Genomic DNA, 15,154 nt, shown 5'->3' on the forward strand with positions numbered 1-15,154 from the left:
CTGCTCTCTGTGTCCATTCACTGTGTGTTCTTCTGTGTCCACTCACATTCTTATCAGTGGCACTAGGAATCTGTGTCTCTTTTTGCTGTATCATCTTGCTGTGTCAGCTCTCTGTGTGTGCAGCATCACTCCTGGGCAGGCTGCGCTTCTTTCACATAGGGCAGCTCTCCTTGCGGGGCGCAATCCTTGCACATGGGGCACCCCTATCCAGGGGACACCCCTGTGTGGCATGGCATTCCTTGCGCGTGGCAGGACTGTGCATGAGCCAGCTCACTACATGGGTCAGGAGGCCCTGGGTATTGAACCCTGGACCCTCCATATGGTAGGCGGATGCTCTATCAGTTGAGCCATAACCTTTTCCCATATATGTATCATTTTTTAAATGAAGTTAAGCCTTTCAAATAACAACTGAGAGAATTAACCAATATGTAAGAAAAGGCTTCCTTTGGTAGAGCTAATTAAAATCTGAAGGTTGTAGAATTTCTGTTTTTGTTATTATTTAGAGTTGATAAACCTTGGTTAGGGAGTAGCTCTGCCTAGATTTAATAAAGTGGGTCTAATGGTATTTATCAGTCAACTCTTTATGCTTTTAAGCATGTGCTTTTACTAGAGCAAACATTCTATAATGTGTAATCTATTTTACAAATAACTCTCTTCTCATATAATGTTCTGTATAATAATTTAAATTTACTGTGCTCTAGCTTAAGCCCATTAGCTCTTCTATCCTTTCCTCAGTTAAACTAAATAATGACTGACCAAGATGTTCTGTGTAATTGAGATTTGTAATCTCTTATCTGAAATTCTTGGAGACAGAAATTTTGGATTTTAGAGAAGTAATATAGTATTTGATTTTCTTAAACATATTCCATGTATTGCATAATATATCCAGGAATTCTGGGGCAATACCGTAGAATCTATAATCAAGCATATGAATATACCTGTAGCAAAATGTTTGACTCTTCTTACTATGGGAGAATAGAGAGTATAAATAATCTCATGTAAGTTTGGTTTTGTCACCAGATTAGTTTGCCACAAACTTACATTTTTCAGAGCTTTTTTGGATTTTAGAGTTGTGGATAGAAAGATAGTGCTCATTACTTGAATGTCTGTATTTGTTTCTAATTCATTTAACTTTTAATAGTTACATTATATACTATGTCGAATACTTCAATTTTTTGAAGTCCTGTAAACAGTCATGTTAAATCTGTTCATGTAAACTTATGTAAATTAGTACTCAGTTTGAATGAAAATATTTCCAGTATTTTACTTATTTCAGTTCAGAGATAATTGCTTGGAGCCATGTGGTAAGAAGGATTATAAGTTCATAACTAGGTGTAGTAAGACAGAGTGCCACAATCAGTTAGATATAACTGTCACGGTTGTGAAACTGCTAAGTGGCAGCATATTTGCCGGGTATTTATTATCCCTAAAGTATCTCATTGAAGATAATACTTTTTAATCTCTCTGCCCCAGCTTTTATGTGTAATTGTACATGTATACCTGCTTGATATCATAATACATTTCAACTCTGATAGGCTCAAAGGTAAGTCTGCCTCTTAAGCAAGTTAAAATAGTGTGGCACCTTTTCAGTGGATGCAAAATATTCCTGTTTACTAATTAACTTTTAACAGGTCTATATAATAGCTGTAGAAAGACAGAAAAACCACAGCCAACCTTTGAAGACTACCACCTGTCCAGAAGAGAGTGTCAGAAATGCATCATATTCACTAGATGGACTGCTTGACTTAGTAAGCGTAGATCTTGGCACATTAAGTAGACTCTGGCTTGCTGCACTTCAGGATTTTGCTCTCTTAACTTTGCCTTCAGAATTTGCCTCCCAACTTCCTGTTGAAGGTAAGGATATAAATTATTTAGATAATTCCTCAAGTGTCCGTTAGTGTGTTAGTCAGCCAACTGCATCAGTTTGCTGATGCAAAGTACCAGAAAGCTGTTGGTTTTTGTAAAAGCTTACAGTTACAAGGCCCTAAAGAGTCCAACTCAAGGTTACTTCCTTACCAAACTCTGTTGCCACATGTTGAAGCAAGATGGCAGATGACATCTGCAAGGGTTCAGCCCTCTTCCCTCTTAAGGCTCTGTGCGTCCAGCTTTTTCCAATCTCAGCTGTAGGCTGATACAGGGCTTGACTCTCTCCTGGGGCTCGTTTCTTTCCGGGCTCAACTACTCTGTTCTCTTCACAAGGTCAGCTGTAGACTATCAGGTGAAAGATTCATGCATGTTCTTCCTAGGGCCTCTGCTCTGTCTGTGGAGCTCTCACTCTTCTCTGTGTATCTACTTCTATGTCTTCTTAATTGAGTGTCCATTTATATCGCCCACAAAGCTGGCAGGCCTCAAACTGAGCTACCCTAATGACATGATAAATCAAAGCCCTAAACTTAACATAATTTAATCAAAGGCATTTCAGCTGAGTCTAATACATTCAAAAGGTATTGCACCTAGAGGAACAGACCAGTTTACAAAAATAAATATCATTTTTGGAATTCATAAATAATATCAAACTGCTACAGTTAGTAATTTATATTTTCAAAACTTCTCCTTTAACAAGTGATGTTTATCTGAAACATTTCTCACCAAATTATTTTTATTCAGAAAATAAGCATGTGAGGGTGCTTCAGTTTAGACCCCTAGAATTTGATTCCCCAGGTCATAGAGCATATACATCTTAATCTCACAAGATAATTCACACACCAACCAGCAACATGTTTTTCTTTCTCCACATCTTCCCAATATTATATATTATCATACTAAAGTTTTTTGCTAAACTGATGGGCATTAAATATTATTTTATTGTTTTATTTTCTATTTCCTTGATTGAGCATCTTTTCATAGTTTTATGAACTGTTTAAGTTTCTTCCATAAATCACTTAATTATAATCTTTGCCCATTTTTTATTTAATGTTTGTCACTTTCTTATAGATTTTTAATTGATTATATATTTCTTCATTTTATATATATTTTTTTAAGATTTATTTATTTGCTTCTCACCCCTCCCCCCCCCCGTTGTTGTTTGCGCTTGCTCTCTGCCCGCTGTGTCTGTTCGTGGTGTGCTCTCTGTGTCTCCTCATCTTCTTTTTAGGATACACTGGAAACTGAACACAGGACTTCCCATGTAGAAGAGAGGTACCCAATTGCTTGAGCCACATCTGCTCTCCGTTTGTTGTGTTTCTCATTGTGTCTTCTCATTGTATCTCCTTGTTGTGTCATCTTGTTGCATCAGCACACTGTCTTGCTCAACTTCTTTAGAAGGCACCAGGAACCTTCCATGTGGGAGGCTGTCACCCAATGGCTTGAGCCACATCCACTTCCTGCATTATTTATTTTTAATACTATTCCTTTGTTGTTATATATCTTGTAGATGTCTTCTGGTCTGCAGTTTATGTTTTCTTTCAGTTTTAAAAATTAATGTGTTTATGGTTTCTCTTCTTACAAGTGATATATTTTTTTTACTCAGATCATAAAGAAATATAAGCTTTACAGGTTTGCTTTCTGAATTTTTAATTTTAATCCAGCTGGAATTTGTGTGTGTGGAATGGAGATAGATATCTCATTTTATAGCCAGTTATTAATACCACATTTTATGAGTTGGATATTTGGTAGCTGCTCTTATTCTTCTCCATGTTCTTCCAAAATATCTTTTCTTTTTGGTATGAATTTTAGAATTCACCTGTCAACTTCTATTAGAATTTTGATTGGAATGATACAGAAAGAGATATGCAGAGTATTTACTGTATTACTTTTTAACAGCAGAAAAGTGGAAAGAAAATGGAAATAAGCTCATTTAATTACACAATTCAACAGACATATAGTAACATAAGTAAATCTCACAAAAAATAACTTTTGGTTAAACAGTTTAAAAAGGATGCATACAATGTAATGTCTTTTAAGTAAACTTTTAAGCACATATTATTTAAGAATACATTTATCTGTTGTAGAAGTAGAAAACTGAACTTAGGAATGATTCACACCACCTTGAAGATGAAGAAAGTGGTTAGGGAAAGGGGCAAAAATTAGGCATGTAACAAAGTTTTTGATTTTTTAAGAAAAATACAAGAAAGATTAAAAAAAATAAGTCAAAATCTTAATGTTGATCTTGGAGGTGAGTGAATGGGTAGCAGTATTTGCGTTATACATGCGCACATACACAGTTTGTTTTAAAATATTTTATGATTAAAAATAAAAATTTAAGAATTAGACTGCAAGTTTCTCATAAAGTAAAGGAAACATCAGCCCAAGGACCAGTAGTTGTGCTCCCAGGAGAAAAAAAAAACTTATATGACAAAATATTGATAACACAGCAGAATGAATGAATCTCCAAAAATTGTTAAGCGAAGAAAAGGCAGCCAAGAATGAGTGCTAACTGTGTTTCCATTTATATGAAGTTCAGGAACAGGCAATACTAATCTGTGATAATAAATGTCAGAAAGTGGTTGCCTTGTAGTATAGGAGACTGACTGGAAAGGGGTGCAAGGGAACTTTTGGAGTGATGGAAATGTCTGTTTATTGTAACAGGAAAAAGAAAATGTACAAGAAGCTAACCTCTTATTTTATTCCTTTTAAAACTGTTTTCTTCCCTTTTTTGATAGGAGGTGCTTTCTACACAGCAGAGACTAGTGAAAATGCAAAATTGCATTATTACAACTCCTGGGCCCTTATTCTCCATGCTACAGCATTGTGGCTTACAAGCACAGGCTTTGCGGCTGACCCAGAAGAAGGAGCATCTAATCTCTCAAGACCTGTTACGCCAACTTCCATGTGTCAGGATTCATCATCTGGGACTATAGTAAAGTCTCCTGAGGATGTCTACACTGATAGATTCCATCTTATTTTAGGTCAGTGAAAATTTCAGAGGGTTATCCTTGAGTTGTGCCTTCCTCCCTATCAACTCTTAGTGACTACCGCCACATTCTTCTTCAGGTGTTGGTGATAGTGTTGAGTTAATTGAATAAGTGTAGATACATTTTATAAAATTACAAAGTTACTAAGAATAGAATCCTATTATAAGTTGGCTTCAGTATCGAGTTTGAATGAATTATTAAAAAATTACAGAATTGTAGGAGAAGCTTAGCCTTTTCCACATGATTTTTTAAAGATCCATGTGGTGCCTGCAGATGTCTGGATTTCTCAGGCTCTGTGTGTGTGTAAGTGTGTGTTTATTGATATACTGAGGGATTTTTCCTCCTTTCAAGGATTACAGGGTTTGAGAAAGAACATTTAGTGATGCAGAATCGGAAGCAGATACCTAAGGTCAAAGATTAATTACGTTTAACCCATTTTTTAGCTTTCCTGGAACTTCTTTTTTAAAATGAGGTCTCTTTCTAGATAGCTCACTGTGCTTCTAAAATAAATGGAATAAATGTTTTTCATTTTTAACCTAATTCTGAGGATATACACCATAAAATCATTACCTATAAAGAAATTATTGATCCAATGAATTGTAAGGGTTATAAATGTAAATGATTGAATTAAGCGAGATTTATAGTAAGTCTACAATTATTCCTCTGTAGGCCAGCATGACCAGATTTCCTATATTCTTGGGCATATTAAAAATCGTGTTTCCATTTGCCTTGGATAAGAACTTTTCAAAACCATGCTATTATAGAATGGAGGATTGCAGTTATTATGAGCACAGGACAGTTTGACTGAGAAGCAGAGGTCCACAGTTCAGGGCCTTCTGACCCATGTGGTGAGCTGGCCCACGCACAGTGCTGATGTGTGCAAGGAGTGCTTTGCCACTCAGGGGTGTCCCCCACGTAGGGGAGCCCCACGTGCAATGAATGCACCCCGTAAAGAGGGCCGCCCTGCACAAAAGAAAGTCCAGCCTGCCCAGGAGTGGCGCCACACACACAGAGAGCTGACACAGCAAGATGACGGAACAAAAAGAGACATAGATTCCTGGTGCTGCTGACAAGAATAGAAGCAAACACAGAAGAACACACAGAGAGCAGACAACTGAGGGGGGAGGTGGGAAGGGGAAATAAATAAAAATAAATCTTTAAACAAAAGGACTCACAATAAAGTTTAAAAAAAAAAAAAAGACAGTTTGACCACCTGAGTTCAAATTCTTGATATGTCACATTGTAACTGACCTTGAGCGACTTAAATTACCTAAGGGCTCTATGCTCACTTTCATGTCTGAAAATGGGTATTAATAGTGCCTACTTCATTGGTGAATTAAGTGAAATAAATATATGTAAAGCACAGTGCCAAATATACAGTAATCAATAAATTTTATTCAAAAAATAACTTTATGACATGCAACTCTTCATATTAATTTCTCTGGTACAATTTTATTGTGATACATGCATCTTTGAACTATTTCATAGCAGCTAAGCAATAGTGCCCAAAGCCTCGTTGAGAATATCCTTATATACTTGTAAGCAAAAACAAACTATTAAGGGATTTGCCTTACCACTTAATGGGTTAGAGAGTTAAGTTCAATTATGGTTTATTTGGCTTACCTTTTTTGCTAAGTTTATGTGTGTATCTTATTGTAAAAATAGAAGATTAAGGATTTAACTTTGTAAACTACGAATCTCAAAGACACCAATTTTCTTTTTCTGCTTCTGCAGGAATTAGTGTGGAATTTCTATGTTCCTTACGGTCAGATGCAACCATGGAAAGCATCACTGCTTGTTTACACGCATTACAGGCCCTTCTAGATGTTCCTTGGCCCAGATCTAAAATTGGCAGTGATCAGGTGATTTCTTGGATTTTTTTGTTAGGCTCCTGCAGATTTCAGGGAACAGAAACCTATGGTCAGGTTACTTCAGTGAACAGAGAGTAAACAGGGAGAACTTAGCAGCTGCACAGCTAAGCCTCGGAACTGGACTGCAGAAAGCAGCTGTGGTGACCCAGGAGCAACCATGCCTCTTACTGACTCTGCCACTCTCTGCCTCTGCTGCTGCTGCAACCAACTCACCTCTCTATATAACAACTCTATTTTTTGAAACTTTCTGAGATGATGGGAAAGTTCTATATCTTCATTATTCAATACATTAGTCATTAGTCACTTGTGGCTTTCCCTATATCTCTCTCTGCTTCTATATATCCCTCCTCTTTCTATGTCAGTATATTATATTTCATTTCCCCAAGAAAGGATCTAATTAATCCATAAAGTTATTGTCCATTATAAATTTTCCTGTTGGGGAGTTGTCTCTCCAGGTCTTTTTTTAAGAGGCTACTGGCCAGCCTGTAAATGGAGCCTAGCACTAATCCTGGACCCATTTGTGGTCATGATAAGAGGATTGCGGTAGAAAGCATGGCACTTCCTTTGACTGCTTTTCTCAAGGGTGGCTATGCATTGGACAGCCACCTTAGTATCAGGTGTTTTCCAGTATATTAATTTTTTCATCATTGATTCTTGAATGTTAAGAAAATGGATGAAGTGATTTCCTCTCTATGTAAACTATCTGCAATTTAACTAATTAACACAGCCGTTTATGAGATTTAAAGCATTAGTCAGGTTTCTACCTGACTTGGCATGTACTTGAATAAATGTTAAACTCTGCTTGTTCATCCTGTATGTTAAAATATTATAATTACAGATTTACTCAGTTACTTTCAAAGATGAAAGAGAGCCACCAGAATGAAAGATATTTTATTCTTTAGAGCAATATACATTCTATGATTGTTAACTTATTAACATTTTTAATGTCATACTTCTTCCTCATTCTTTATATTATTTATTGCTAAAAATCCTTATTATGTAAATATTGGCATCTACATGGCCACCCTTGTAATCTTTTAGCCAAATTTTCCATCTTGTTTTGGGAATTTCCTTTTTCCCTGTTTATGACCTATGTGAAAAAGACCTTTTCATAAATGTTATCTCCTAAAAGATTGGACTAAAGAGCAATCAAGCTGATTTAAAGTGGAACAAGTGTTATATAACCCTATTTGAGAAAGTAAACATTCCCAAGTTAGTGCTTTTTGCTACTAAATATAAGAATGAACATTAAATGAGATAGTATTTCTAGAATTTACTATAGGAAAACTTAGCCAGTATTACCTCCACCCCCCTGAGATGGCTCCCTTGTCTGTATGCTTGTTGTTTTTGCTTGTTATCTGCTCATTGTTTTTTGTTTTTTGTTTTTTGTTACATGTTGTCTGCTTATTGTCTGTTTTTTGTTTTGTTTTTAATTTAGGAGATACCAGAAACAATCTGTGGGAGGCAGGCACTCAACCGCTTGAGCCACATCCACTTCCTGCTCATTTTTTGTTTTTGCTTGTTGTATGCTCATTATTTTTGCTCCATGTCTGCTCATTGTTTGTCTTCTTTAGGAGGCACCAGGAACCAAACCTGGGACCTCGCATGTGGAAAGTGGGCGCCTTACTGCTTGAGCTACATCCTAAGTTCTCCTGTTTATAAACTGTTCCCTCCCTGTGAAGTGAGAGGTTTTTCCCAACCATTATTTATATTTTGTGACCAGTTTATATTTTCTTTATTTTGTCATGGCATTTAGCATTGTTATTTTTTAACACCCCACACCCAATCCCCCCAAAATAGTGTGGGATCTCCAATACAGTTACCCCTAAATGTTTTCTGTGATAGGATTTGGGTATCGAGTTGTTAAATGTGCTGCATCGAGTAATTTTGACCAGAGAATCACCTTCCATTCAATTGGCTTCACTTGAAGTGGTAAGGCAGATTATCTGTGCAGCTCAAGAGCATGTGAAGGAGAAAAGACGAAGTGCAGAAGGTAAGAGTTAACTCTTAGTGCCAAATTAATAACCTAGCATCATTTTTTTAAGGCATTACTTATATATTTATGTAATTATGATAATCTATTGTATATGGTCACAGATATAATCTCTCTGGACATGGTTTTAAGTCCTCTTTCACTCTGCATGATAACTTGGATAATTGAAAGTAGCTAAAATACTATATGATAAAATGAGACTTTTAAAGCCTGCTGGGGTAGGAAGGAGGGAGGACAGTATCCCTTTATACTGGTAGAGTACTTGCTGTGGCTACGAAAGTTTACCAATGTACGTGGAAAAACATTAACAATTTTTTTATAATGAACTGGGTTTTGCAAAGTGATTAAATTTCTTATTTACAAGTCTAATTCAGTATTTGTGAGTTTATCATTTTAAGATAACATTCAACCACAGTTAACAGTAAGCCCCAAATGACAGTGGGCTAAAAATCCAAGGATTTATTTTCTCATTTAAAACAAATTCAGGGAGCAGATGTGGCTCAAGCAGTTGGGCACCTGCCTCCCACATGAGAGGTTTTGGGTTCAGTTCCCAGTGCCTCCTAAAGAAGATGAACGACAATATGCAGACACAATGTGCAAACAGACGAGGGTGCCATGGTGGAGGGGGGAACAAGTGCAGAGATAGTCTGGGGCTGATATGGTGGTTTCTTGAAGACACCAGGAACTAATTAGATTTCTATCCTTCTTTTTCACCACTATCAACATTTAAGGTCACAAGGTCAGTGCTAGAGCTCCAGCTGTCAGATTCACAGTCTACAGATCAAGGAGTTAACCAGACAATATTATAGAACCAAGGGTTACCAAGGGTTTATTTTGACCCATTGCAATAAGAAGTCATAATAATAAAGACAACGACTTTTACTTTCTCTTTCAAGCTTTGACACCCAAGATGTTAGCCATTTAAATGTGTTACCTGTAATAGAAATGAGCTAAATTGTCATCTACCAAAAGTGGAGTAAATGCAAAGTATTTATTAAACGCCATTCTTTCTTTTAGTTGATGATGGAGCTGCTGAAAAGGAAACCCTGCCAGAGTTCGGAGAAGGAAAGGACACAGGAGGACTTGTGCCTGGGAAGTCTTTAGTCTTTGCAACACTGGAATTGTGTGTATGCATTCTTGTTAGACAACTCCCAGAACTAAATCCTAAATTGACAGGTAGCCCAGGTGTAAAAGTTACAAAACCATACATTCTCTCAGAAGATGGAAGTAGATTGGTTTCAGCTGCATTGGTTATCCTCTCTGAACTTCCTGCAGTGTGCTCTCCTGAAGGTATGCCTTTGGATATGATTGCTTTACTTGACCTTGAAGGAAGAGAAATCTGTTTGTTTGTTTGTTTGTTTGTTTTTTAGAAGGTACCAGGGATTGAACCCAGGACCTCATATGGGAAGCAGACACTCAACCACTTGAGTTACATCCATTCCCAGAAATAGTTTTAACAAATAATGGATCCTAGTTGCTAATCCTTTTCTCATTAAACTAATGTTAACCCAAAGGTATGGATATTGTTTTTAATCCTCTAAGATTACCATTACATTTTACTAACATGTTTTACTAAAACGATGAAAGTAGGCAGCAAGTACTATATATAGATATGCTTTTCTGTGACTGAAACTGTTTTAAACTAGTCATTAGCAGTTATTACCTCTTGGGCATTTCATGGTATATAATTTCTAATGGGCTTACCTTGCCTCAATGATAACAAGTTTGCCATGATAGCCAGTTCTATTAGGAATTAAGATCATACTTTAATATAGCATATAAGGCCCAACATGTGGCTTAGGTGAGTCATTACCTCCTCCTGATTATTTCTGTGAGAATCTTATACCCAGAAGAGTCTATGCACATTCCTGTTTCTATGATATCAATCACTGATACTTAATCTGAAATAACCCCCCATCCCTTCTCTACTTTATAAAATTTTACCTTCCTTCAAAGTTGAGCTCCTGACCTACCTCATTTGTAAAAGCTTCCCTAAAAATTCTAGCTTATAATGAATTATGTGTGTGTGTGTGTGTTTGTGTGTGTGTATAGCTTCTATAGGTCAGCTATGTAGCTGTAATAAGTCATACAGAGGTAGTATATATGATTATATTATATTGTATATAGACATATAAGTACACATATATACATACCCAGAGAAAAACATACCTGTTTCCAACTAAATTTTATGTCCTCCAGGGAATCTAGCATATAATTTGTAAGAATATTTCTGCTTATAAGTACCTTGGCCATTTTATGTGTTATTTTATGTTTAGCCTCATGACTTTAAGGTTCAATATGAATTAAAATCTGTATTCCTTATTCTGACATACTTGCTTACAGTAAGAGTGGCAGAAAATGTCAATTGCAGAGGAACAGAAGTAAAAGTATGCTGTGCAAGTTTTGTTGAGTAACATCTGAAAAAATTAATTTGACCATTCTAGCTTTATTTCTTCGCTTTCATTTTAAACTTAAACCTAATTTATCAATTCCTCTGAATCATGAAAACTTTAATATTTTACATTGAGTAGATATCTAAAGATTCCCTGAAAAGAGAGTTTAAAATCAAATGAATTCAACATTTATCAACTACCAAATAAAATAAGACAGCAAAGGGAAGCGGCTGTGGCCCAATCAGTTAGGCTCCTGTCTACCATATGGGAGGCCCTGGGTTCATGTCCTGGGGCCTCCTTGTGAAGGCAGGCTTGCCTGCACTCTGCAGAGAGCCACCAGCCCGCAAGTACCGCCCGGCCCGCAAGCACTGCAGAGAGCCAACTTAGCTAAGTTGCGGTGATGTAACAAAAGGGGAGACAAGTAAAAAACACAGAAGAGCACGCAGCAAATGGACACAGAGAGCAAAACAACAAGCAAGCTGTGGAGCGGGGGGGGGGGAGGGCTGGGGACAGGAATAAATAAAATAAATACAGACACACAGAATAATGCACCGCAAATGGATACACAGAGCAGACAGCAAGCAAACTGCAAGGGGATGGGAATTAAAAAAATAAGACAGCAAAGTATAATGATACTAAATGATACATTTTGGGTTAATTTTATTTTAGCTATCTTATTGAGTCTAGATTAATATATAAATAACAGATGGGGAAGTGGATTTGGCCTAACAGGGCGTCTGCCTACCACATGGGAGGTCCAGGGTTCAAACCCGGATCTCCTGACCCGTGTGATGAGCTGGCCCACGCACAGTGCTGATGTGCACAAGGAGTGCCATGCCACGCAGGGGTGTCCCCCATCTAGGGGAGCCCCACTTGCAAAGAATGCACCCCATGAGGAGAGCCACCCAGCGTGAAAAAGTGCAGCCTGCCCAGGAATGGCACCACACACATGGAGAGCTGACGCAGCAAGATGACGCAAGAAAAAGAGACAGATTCCAGGTGCCCCTGACAAGAATACAAGCAGGCACAGAAGAACACACAGTGAATGGACACAGAGAGCAGACAACTGGGGGGGAAGGGGAGAGAAATAAAAATAAATAATAGATGGAGTATTACTCAAATATCATTGTTTTCTATTCATATTTTCAAGGAAAAATATTTAACGTTTTCTAAATAATTCCACAAATAATTTGTTACATATCAGTTTCAAGAAAATTTTTAATCCATTATAATCATCAAAATGTAATCCACCCAAAAGAATTGAAAACAGGTACTCAAACTCAAACTTGTAATAAAATCATTATTCACAGCAACATTATTCACTTTTGCCAAAAGGTGGAAAAAACCCAAGTGTCCATCATCAGGTGAATGGATAAGCAAAATGTGATATACACATACAATGGAATATGATTTGGACACAAAAAGAGTGAAGTTCTTATGAATACTGTAACATGGATGAACCTTGAACATGTCATGCTAAGTATAATAAGACTGACATAAAGGACAAATGTTATATGAGTCCACATATATGAAATATCTCAAAAATGCAATTTCATACAGAAAGTAGATTAGATTATGAAGGGCTGGGAGAAGGGGAATAGGAAATTGTTGCTTAAGTAGTACGGAATTCCTTTGTGGAGTGATGAAAAAGTATTCGTAATGGATGGTGATAATGGTTGCACAACAATAATTTATGCCACTGAATTCTACACTTAAAAATGGTTAAATTGGGTGAGATCAAGATGTCAGAGTAAGACACTCAAGGGCTCTGACCACCCACAGAACCTTTAAACATCAAACAACTGGCAGAACTATCTTATAGCTCTGGAAGACAGCTAAAGGGTTGCAGTAATAGGCAAGCACCAAATTCAAGAAAAAGGCAACTTAAAAATTGTATGATCTCATAGGGTCCTTGCTGGCCCCTTCTCCATCACTTCTGTGATGGTTAAGTTCATGTATCAACTTGGCCAGGTTATTGTGTCCAGTTGTTTGGTCAGCAACTGGCCTGATTGTTGATGTGAGGATATTTCATGGACTTAAATCTTCAGTAAGTTGATTGCATCTATAGCTGATTACATCTACCTTCAACTGAGGAGATTGCCTTTAAGAATGAGAGAAGTCTCATCTAATCATTTGAAGGTTTTAAAAGGAGCAGTGATGATTTCAGTTGTCAGAAGGGAGAATTTCCATCTCTACTTCAGCCAGCCAGCTTCTTCTGGGGAAAACTTTCATCAGAGTTCCCAGCTTGCAACCTGCCCTACAGAATTTGTACTTACCCATTCCTGTAGTCAAAGAGCCAATTCCTTTTTTGAAAAAAAATCTGGTAATATTTATATAATGTGTGTGTGGATGTGTGTATATCTCCCATTGATTGTATTTCCTTAGAGAACCATGACTATTACAACCTCAGTGCCTTGCCACAGAGCCAGCCTGCGCTCCCAGTGTGGACCTCCTGGTACTTCTTCTGGAAAGTGCAGAATAACCCTCATGAACCATCTGGGCTCAAGTACGGCTTTACCAGGCTGTCCTATGGCAGCCGGAAGGACTGAATCAGTACACCTTTAGCATATCTCCTTCCCAGAATTTAGCCTGTACATAGAAGTGTGCCACTGAGTTCTCCTACAGATTACTGTAGAAGAGTCAAATGGCAGCATTTTGGGGCAAAAGATTGAAGGGTGTGTGACTTACAGAACTATGAGGAAATGCTGTTTCCTAGGGAGAATGGGACATACAGAGCTTTGTAAACAGGGAACTTTTTAGATCTATACATGTATGGCCAGGATAAGGCAAATGTTCAGAAAAGAATAGGGAGAACCCTATGCTTTTGCATTGGGCTGTTGTCTGAAATTATTCTTAGCTCTGAAGGAAAGCACTCATATGGGCCAATCTGCTAAGAGTAGGAAAGATATTTGGGGAATTTTTTTTCTTATTTTTTTCCTTCTTGGTATTCAAGGAAATCTCATCCTAATATTAGTGGGATACTAGCTTAAGGTACAGATGCCTCAGTGTCTAAATTCTAGGATAACATGTTAAAATATCAAAATGTTCAGGTTGCAACAAAATACTACAACACATAGGAAGAAACAGGAAATAATGTCTCATTCCAAGGACATAATAAAGCAATAGAAAAACAGTCAAGCAGATGTGGCTCAACTAATAGAGCATCCAGAGGTTCGGGGTTTGGTACCCAGGGCCTCCTGATCCACGTGATGAACCGGCCCACGCGTCGTGCTGCCACACACAAGAGTGCCATGCCACACAGGGGAGCCCCAGGCACAAGGAGTGTGCCCCACAAGGAGAGCCGCCCCATGCGAAAAAAGCACAGCCCACCCAGGAGTGGCACTGCACACACAGATGCAGCAAGATGACACAACAAAAAGAGACACAGACTCCCAGTGCCGCCTACAAGAATATAAGTGGACACAGAAGAACATGCAAATGGACACAGAGCACACAAAGGGGGGGTAGGGACAGGGGAAGGGGAGAAAAATAAAAATCTTAAAAAAAAAAAAAAAAACATGAACAAGGGAAAACAAAACTTGGGCATGCCAAAACTTTTAAAAATGGTTCTGCATAAGCTTAAAGAGCTAGAAGAAAACATGGACAAAGAACTAATGGAAACCAGGAAAAATGATACATGGACGAAAAGAAAATACCAATGAAGAGGTAGTAACCATGGAAAAGAACCAAATAGAACTGAAGACTATGGTAAGAAATATTCCCTAGAGGTGTTCAGAGCAGATTGTAGCTGGCAGGAGAAAGAATCAGGTGTAGCTCAAGCGACTGAGATCCCACCTACCCCATGGGAGGTCCTGGGTTTGGTTCCCAGTGCCTCCTTAAAAAGACAAGCAAGACAGCAAGCTGACATGACTGGCTGGCACCATGAGCTGACATAAGATGATGCAACAAAGAGACACAAAGAGGAAAACATAATGAGAGAACAAAAGCAGGGAGCGGAGGCAGCTCAAGAAATTAGGCACCTCTCTCCCACATGAGAGGCCCCAGGTTCAGTTCCCCGAACCTCCTAAAAAGAAGACCAGCACA

General features: G+C 37.9%; 1 protein-coding gene across 14 annotated transcripts in view; it reads left to right on the top strand.

Moving 5' to 3' along the window:
- Nucleotides 1–15,154, top strand: part of HEATR5A (HEAT repeat containing 5A) — a 122,758-nt gene that overhangs the window by 94,591 nt on the left and 13,013 nt on the right. For all 14 annotated transcript variants that reach the window (XM_058293600.1, XM_058293603.2, XM_058293607.2 and 11 more), the window contains 5 exons: nucleotides 1,632–1,854; nucleotides 4,602–4,847; nucleotides 6,588–6,715; nucleotides 8,570–8,717; nucleotides 9,735–10,007. In XM_058293600.1, coding sequence (XP_058149583.1) covers nucleotides 1,632–1,854; nucleotides 4,602–4,847; nucleotides 6,588–6,715; nucleotides 8,570–8,717; nucleotides 9,735–10,007 — 1,018 coding nt within the window. The remainder of the gene's footprint in view (nucleotides 1–1,631; nucleotides 1,855–4,601; nucleotides 4,848–6,587; nucleotides 6,716–8,569; nucleotides 8,718–9,734; nucleotides 10,008–15,154) is intronic.

This window comes from Dasypus novemcinctus, chromosome 3, assembly GCF_030445035.2.
Source record: "Dasypus novemcinctus isolate mDasNov1 chromosome 3, mDasNov1.1.hap2, whole genome shotgun sequence".
NCBI lineage: Eukaryota > Metazoa > Chordata > Mammalia > Cingulata > Dasypodidae > Dasypus > Dasypus novemcinctus.